General features: G+C 41.5%; 1 protein-coding gene across 8 annotated transcripts in view; it reads right to left on the bottom strand.

The window, feature by feature from the left end:
- Nucleotides 1-8,485, bottom strand: part of PNPLA4 (patatin like phospholipase domain containing 4) — a 41,085-nt gene that overhangs the window by 26,926 nt on the left and 5,674 nt on the right. For 7 of the 8 annotated variants that reach the window (XM_025212964.1, XM_025212966.1, XM_025212963.1 and 4 more), the window contains one exon: nt 4,270-4,454. In XM_025212964.1, the coding sequence (XP_025068749.1) occupies nt 4,270-4,454 (185 nt within the window). Of the gene's footprint in view, nt 1-4,269; nt 4,455-8,438; nt 8,471-8,485 lie in introns of those variants that run through there. The other variant, XM_006031317.3, reaches the window with a different exon arrangement.

Raw genomic sequence — 8,485 nt, 5'->3', positions numbered from 1 at the left:
GGGCTTTATAAGGGCCAGGCCCTGCCTCCTACAGGCAGCTGGCTCCCCTTAGTTGCCCCGGCAACCCGCAGCTGTGCTCGTTATGCCCTGCCAGGGCTCTCTCTCCCTGGCAGTTTCTACTCCCTAGGAGCAGAGCTCCGAGGTGCTCTGCGACAGTCATATTGTATGTGACCCACAAGAGGCTAATCAGAGCCTATACTACCTACCCTTAGGGTTTCCGCAACAATCATACTTTAAAAACCACTTGAATAATTTAAATTTCAACTATGTAAATACTAAGGACCAGATCCCTAAGGCAGCTGAATTCAATTACTTTGTGTATGGGAAAGGTATTTTTTGTGATCACTTAACAAAAGTTACATTTACTTGCAAGTATTCACAAGGTTGCCAAGTCTGAGTTTCATACCAAACCTTGTGTTATTTAATATTTTAAGATTCCATTACATTACAATCTAAGTTTTCAGCTTTTTTCTTTTTAGTCCTACTGGTTACAGAGAAAAGCTTGACCATGTAAAACCTGATGTATCAAAATCCAGAAGGCAAATAAAAGGAACCCATCAGTTATTAGTTCTTATAGTGCTTTTTGAAGTTCCAACTCATGACTCTGAACAAATGTTAGAAACGCTGTATTCATACCTATATCTTCATAGGATTTTGTGAAGAGATCTACATATATTTCAATGATTTGAAGTACTTACAGTTCAGTTTTACACATTCATCAAATTGATTTAAGAGACATTGAATGCTTCAAATTTGAATTTTTTTAAATGTTTAGTCATACATCTAGAAATAGTTCAATATTTCTTGATTATTGACTTCCTGCCTGATTAAATATTAAATTTGTTGGGAGGAAACCAGTCATTTTTTCATCACTGGGTTACAAAATGTGTTCATTTTTTATTAATGAAAATAAAGTTAATTCTCAGAAGTGGCAAAAGATTCTTAGCCCTGAAAAGAGAAGTATCCTATCCACAGAAGCACGTGTTTGAATTTTTGGAGCACTGGTAGTCCATTCCACTCATGTTTTAAACCTCACTCAGTGCAATCATTTACTGCTTAAGAGAGAGCGGGGACTTCAGTCTACATGTGCACAGTGTATAGATTGCAAACAAAGGTATCAATTCATGCCAAACGAGGCAAACATTTTTGTGCCACTGACAAATTAACTATATTTTAACTGAAACTAATTATTTTGGCTGTGATTCAAACCATCATTAGATGGAAACCAGGACACAGGCTGAAGTTGAATTTGGGCCCTAAAGACCCACTGCCAATTCCAAATCCTGTTCCTTTCAAGTGTGTATGCACTTGAACTCCTTTACTACATGTCATAGTCTATTCATAAGAAGAATATTTCAGTTTTGCCTCCAAAATAGATAGTTTTCTTTCTCAACTACTTAGAGTTACACTTACAAGATACCAATTAAAATGTTCAAAAGTTCCTTCATGACTTAGAAGTTTAAAGTTCCTTTTTTAAAAATGACTTAGGCAAAATTTAGAAAATGTTTCAAGAGTAGCTAAAGAAATGAAGAAGGGTTAAGTGCCCAATCCACTTGGTTTTTTTTTTGTAAAATATCTAAGCGCCTATTGGCACCTTTACATGTCTGAGTACCTTTGTAAAATCTGGCTCCAAGACCTTTAAGTTTCACTTTCAGCAAATACTCAGGATCCCAAGTCTTTCTGAAAATGCTATTTGAAAAATCTCATACTAAAAAGTTATGCAATTACAGCTTTATTTACTCTCAGTCTCACTCTTTAGAGTCACAAACCAATACAGGTTTCCTTCTTCCTTCCCTCCATGCCAGGCCACCTGTTCCCTCCCCCACTTCCTTCCCTCCCCCTCCTGTAGCCTGGTCCAGTTCCCACTGCACCAGCCACACCTACTGGATTAAGCTCTCTGGCTGGTCCAGCCCAGAGATGGACCTGGCACTGCCCATCTGGCCCACAAAAAGGTTGGGCACCAGTAGTTTAGAACATTCTTTGTTCAAAGAGCCTTCCTTCAACCTCCCCTCCCACACACACACACTTTTTTGTAGTGTTAAGAACAAAAAGGTTAATAGAAATTTTAACATCATTTTAATATTTCAATGAAATACATTTTATCCACTAGGCTACACTATTTTTGGTTGACACCCATGGGAATGAAGTATTTTGTTCCTTGGAGAGCTCCCATAATTTTCTGTGCAACTGAAACAGAATGACTGAAAGGTTAGTTTAAAAAAAGGAACAAAGAAAGTTCAACTAGTTCAGTGAGACTGACCTTTTTTGTTAGGCATGCCACAAATTAAGCCCCATGCCCTCCCCAAGTGCCACCCCAAATCTCCTTCCCCTGCCTGATCCACTGTTCCACTTCCTTCCCCATGTCCTATCTGCTGCTGTGTTGCCTGCCTCCTCTCTGATCTACAGTGCACCACACAAAAATGCTGTCTCTGCCACTTGTAGCATGCATGCTCCAGGTTGCCCCCCTTGCCCTAGTTTACATAATGATCTCTTTGTTTTCAAGATGTCATGAATCAGATGTCAGACTTATTGTAATGTGCACCATACTTGAACAGAAGAGTGAAAACCAAAACTGCATTATGTGAAAAAGTCCTTATAAAAATAGGACTGAAAGAAACAAACAAACAAAAAAACAACCAACCAACCAACCATTTCCAAAAAAATCAAGGGAAGCAGAAATGCTACCCTGGGTTGGTAAAAGCTAGTTAGCTATCATGCATAGTATAAAGCAAGAAGCCAGATGCTTCTGCAAGGTTTAAAAAATTCATGAGGAATGAAATCACTTTACAAACCGCAAATATCAAAGTATTTGTTTGGCTTCTATCTATTCTAACCTGAAAAAGTAGTCAGATTCAAATACAGGACTCAAAAAACTTACCCAAAGCCTGGAAAATTTTGGATTAAGCCTCCAAAAGGAAAAGTGACCTGTATAGCATGCTTACCATGAGCATTACCTCCCTCCCTCCAATTTAATAAAACCCGTTTGAACTTCTATTTAGCTGAACTTAACTTTGTTTTAACAAAGTTAGAGAGAGAAAAAAAATCACTTTAGGCAAGCTATGAACAATTAATGGATCTTTAATTTTTATCAGATTACTAAAATGAATACTAAAAACCAAGGAATTTTAAATCACTTAAAGACATGCACCCCAGTGAACGATCATTTAGGAACACAATTAGAAGGACCTCCTGGGCCCTTATGTATGCCATAATATATAAGTCTGGTATAATTTTGCCAAATGTTTAATATCATATTTACATTAATGTGTTCAATGCCCTTTGTTCAGTAGGTCAACTTTGGGCCACATAAGAAAGTGTAAAGTGGTTGGTTCTAAACAAGCCAAGACAGTGGTGGAGAACTGCTTCTGAGGAGAAGAATTTTCACCAGTGAAAAGCTGGGGAAGGCAGCTGTACTGTTTCCTGTACCAGGTGTTTATGTTTCTAATCCAAGTCTAAACCACAAGTGTTTCTGAGGATAAGACATGCATGGAACATGAAGGAGGTATAGCACCACACAACTCTGCTGTCTGATTCTCTAATCAGCAGGGATCCAATTTACATATATAAAAGGTAACCCAAAATCCACATTTTTCCATGATTAAAATAAAACGTCACTAATATATAATTAGTGGTGTTTCATTTTAATCATGGAAAAATGTGGATTTTCGGTTACTTTTTATATCTGAAAATTGGGGATTTTTTTTTTTTAAATCAGGAAACCAGGATCCCTCCTAATCAGATAAATTAGAGATAATAGCTCTGAGTCCTAGAGCTTAGACAAGATGGTGTTATCAAGTCTTACAGATGCACGTGTTCTTTCCCTTATTTGACTGGTATAGTTTATATTCCTTGTACCTCCTCATTAAAAACAAGCAGGAATATATACTTACAATATTTAGTAACAGCAATTAGCCTTAGGACAAAAAAACGTGACTAATCTTTTTTAAAGCAAACTTTAAGTTATCATTAAAAAAAAAAAGGTCTCCATATCTTTTCTATCCTTATACACTCTCAACTAGAAGGGAGTGCATACATATGTTTAAGGTATAGTTATATCTTTATAGACCTCAACAAACATCCATTCATACACAACTTTAAATAGTATTACATTCAAGCAAGTGCATATTTTGCTGTAAACGTTTCACAAGTTGTATACAGAATACACATGCACACATTTGTTAAGGAAAGCAAAGGGTTTTCAAAACTGCTCCTACAAGAAAACTGAAAGGTACCAGTAAATATAAAAGATGTCCTAAAACTATCAGTTACCTCTATTTTTTCTGGCGCTGTTAACAGAACTGTGGCAGCCAGCGATCCCGCAGAAGCTCCTGCAAAAGCCTTCACAACCTTCAGTAAGTTCTCACCATGCCTGTAAAAAGCAGCTGCTGCCCCCAAGTGGTATATACCCAGAAACCCACAAGCTGCAAATGATAGATTGAGATGTTTCATTTTTTCTGTGGAAATAAAATTTTGCAATCAGGAACAGATCAATTAAGTGTTTTAACATGTGTTTACTTTTTCTGCATAATACCTACATAAAATGAGAAACCCCAAGAAAAGTGGCTTAATTAAAAGACAAATGGAAGTTGTAGCTGTTCAGAAGCTCTAAGCCTCACAGCACCTGTGTTTAAAAATGGTTACCTGAGTTAAGCATAATTTTATTCCTGTTGTTCTACCTGAAAATGTATTTCGTCTGTAGAACATTGTTTTAGGTAAACTTATTTATTTTGTTAGTTTAAAAAGGCTTAATATTGTGTAGCCAGGAGAGACATTTTGCCATTTTACTTCCCATCCACAGAAAACTTAATAGATGCAAACATATGCACCACAGAAACAATGATTCTGGTCATTTTGCAGAACCATATGAAGCACAGATACAATTTCTAAACCATCTTAGGCACAAACCAGGAGCAAAATTAATTACAAGTGTTGAAATATATATTTCCCAGTGTTGAACCTAAAATAGTACTATTGAGAAAAAAAAGTATTTCATTATTAGGACTGATACAACTTAAAAATGTTAATGTCAGTATCCAACAATTCTGAGAAATTTATACAAAGGTCATTTGTTTTTAAGAGAAAGAACATAAAAGCTATAAATACTTCTATGATAAAGCAAGAGCGAGAGAAAGAATTATAGATAAGTAAATGCAAGCCACTGTACATATTCTAAAGGAGTTATTAGTTTTAGATTAACATTTTATTTAAACAAAATTTGTGGGAGCTAGGTTTTTAGTTTCCTTCTCAAGGGCAAATATTATACTACCTTGAATTTATGTGCAGTTACGGCAGAAATTCTCAGCCAGGGTGTTGTGGTACCCTGGGATGCCAGGAATTCCTTTCAAAGATACTGCAGTGTGCTGGGCAATATCAGCACCGTATCATGCAAACACCCATGCATGATTAACAAGTTAAAGAGATTTATAAAAGTGCATAGTGTCAAAAGCATGCTGACCTGTCATAGTCTAAGCTCTTTGCAACACAAAAATTGCTCTATTTCCATAGTAAAAAAATGAGAAATAAGAGCTGGCATCTTCCAAGAGGTGCCTTGAGTCTAATGAGGCTAACCAAGCAAGTTAGCGGAACGATGGCAAAGCAGGATCTCTCATATTAATTTTATTTCAGTCTAGCTCCATCCCTCCTTAGAACCAGCCTTCAGGTAGTTGAAAGCCACTATTAAATCCCCCCTCCATCTTCTAGTTTGCAGAATAAATAAGCCCAGTTCCCTCAGCCTCTCCTCATAAGTCATGCCCCAGCTCCCTCACCATTTTTCACAGCCCTCCGTTGGACTCTGTCCAACTTGTCCACAACCTTTATGTAGCAGGGGGCCCAAACTGGACACAGTACTGATGTGGCCTCACCAGTACAGAATAGAAGGAAATAGTTACTATCTTCAATCTACTGGCAATGCTCCTACTAATGCAGCCTAGTATGAAGGTAGCCTTCTTGGTTAGGGACAGAAATTACACATAAACTGGTTTAAGTGATCAGAAACTGGTTTAGACCTGTAACAGGACAGATGTTCAGTGCACACAAACCAGTTTCAAAATGGCTGAAACCACCTAGCTGGTTCATGTAATGTCTGTCCAAGACCCCTTCCTGGTTCAACTTAAACCAGAGTCCCCCAGCATCCAGGCATGCTCTCTGGGCTGGGCTCTCTGCTCCAGTGGAGCAGGGCTGACCCTGCCCCTCTGCTCCTCAGCCCAGCAGGAACAAGCAGGGGCTGGGGGCTGGCCAGAGAGGGGTTTAATTCCCCCCTCCCTGTCCCACTGGCAGGGACTCAAGCTGGTTCTGCCAGGCCCTCCCCCACTGCTGGTTCAGTGGCGGGCCAGTAGGGCCCCTGAGACAGAGGGATTATTCCTTTCTCTTCCCCACTGTCACCGGGGAACCACAGCCAGGTCTGCCGGTCCTGACCACCACTGCTCACTCCCTGCACAGGGCAACTGGCGGAATAAAGGCCCTAATGAGGGGACAGGGCTCTTGATGGGGGCAGCAGCCCATCGTAGTGTCAGGGAGCGCAAGCCCCTTCCCAGCTGCGGCGGGGGGGGGGGGGGGGGAAGGGGCTGCACTGCGAGGCTAGATGCCCCCCCTAGCACCACCGCTGCAGCTCTGCTCACCCCACAGCGTGCCCCCCCGCCCACCAGGGGGGGCCTGAGCTCCCCAACACTATAACAGGGGCTGCTGCCCCCATCCAGGGACCTGCCGCCTCACCGCTGCAGCAGCCGAGGGGGGCTCGGCCAGACACTGGCTGACAGGAACCCTTGGGCAGGGGGTAGGGAACAGGATTATTCCCCCCTCTCTCTGGCATCTGGCAGAAGGGACAGGAGTGGGCTTATCCCGCCGCTTGCCCTGCACACGGAGTGAGTGTCAGCAGTTGTGGTGGGCAGACCCCGCTACAGTCTCCCAGGGGCAGAGGGGGGAATAGCCCTCTCCTCTCTGCCTCAGGGGCCATGTCCTGCCGCTGCAGCAGTGAGGGGGGAGCGCCAGGCAAATCCCAGCTCGGTTCCCTGCTAGTAGGACAAGGAGGAGGAAAACCCCTTCCAACTAGTTTACGCCAGGCTGCTGCTGGGGCCTGGCCATGCCCCCTGCTCCTCCTGCTTTCCTGCAGTCAAGGGTCTGCTCTAGCACCCCCCAGCTTTTGGCCTGAGCCACTGCAGGAATGTGCTTGCATTTCATGAATGATGTAATGTTCACTTCCAAATTGGTCCAATCTAGGCAGGTTAGACTAACCTGCAAAAATTGAATCAATTCAGGCTCAAGCTTTTTGACTGTCTGTCCCTTAGACCATGATAAGGACACACTTGGCTCATATCCAGCTCATTGTCCACTGTAAACCCCAGGTCCTCTTTCAATAAACCTATTTATGGCAATGTACTTAACCCCATATGTATATATTTTTAACAAGTCTTTGATTACCTCAAGGAGAAAGCTTAGGAGATGGCACCTAGACTACTCTAGTTTTAGTGTTTTGTTAGAGAACAAGTGTCTTAAATGGAGCAAATTTGAAATTTTTTTATAGGGCTGAGCCTACTGCCAGAATTTGTGGGAAACAAGAAACCAAACCAAAGTTATGTCTCTGTTTGCACAATGAAAATTTAGAAATAAAACTCCCATGAGTGCTTTCATTGACTCACTGAAACCATAGAGAGAAGTCTGTCCAGTACTCTCAGGCTTCTATGTAATACGGTGTAATGGTCTAATTTGTGAAAGTCTACTTTAAAAAAAAAAATAAAAGAAAAAAGGGTTCCTTCAAGATGAAGTAAGATAGAAATCAGTGGGCATATCTACACATGGTATTAACAGGCAACAATAAACTGCAGAATTTATTGCTCCTGGGAAGCTCCCAGGCATGTGGTTTACATGTACACCCGGAGCACAGCACACTGAGCCTGGTTGGAGCAGCCCTGGGCTGGCAGGCTGACCCCCTCTGCCAGCTGGGGCTGCTGCGGAGGGGCTGGCTGGGGCATGAGGGTGCTTCAGTGCAGAGCTAGCTGACAGGCAACCCCCACACTGAAGTACTCTCATGCCCTAGCCAGCCGGTTCAGTGTCTATACTTTTGCTGCTGCGCACAAAGATCCCCCTCTGCAGCGGCGTAGAACTTGTATTTACAAGTCCTACCCCACTGCAGAGTTTATTCGTTTTGTGCGTCCTAATAAGAATGCATGCATAGATGCTGAGACAATTACTGTGTGGTTAATTAGGCAACTGTGCAGTAAACATCTCGTGCAGATGTGCCCAGTAGGAATAAGTGAACAACTCTGTAAAGGATGAGAACATGAGTTTGAGTATCTGGAAAGCTGAATCCTGATAGTAACTATCAGAACAGCTCTTTAATAAAAGACATAGCAAAGTTCTCATATCCCACCCTCCCCTGCCCCAATTCCCACTATTTCAACTTAAATGCCCTGCTTGTTTTCATACAGAAAATGAAATCCTACCTTAATGAAGTCAATAGCAAAACTCCTATGGGTCTACCAACTCATTC

The sequence above is a fragment of the Alligator sinensis genome, unplaced genomic scaffold (assembly GCF_000455745.1).
Source record: "Alligator sinensis unplaced genomic scaffold, ASM45574v1 scaffold956_1, whole genome shotgun sequence".
NCBI lineage: Eukaryota > Metazoa > Chordata > Crocodylia > Alligatoridae > Alligator > Alligator sinensis.
Note: the sequence above shows the minus strand (reverse complement) of the source record. Positions and strands in the feature narration are given on the sequence as shown.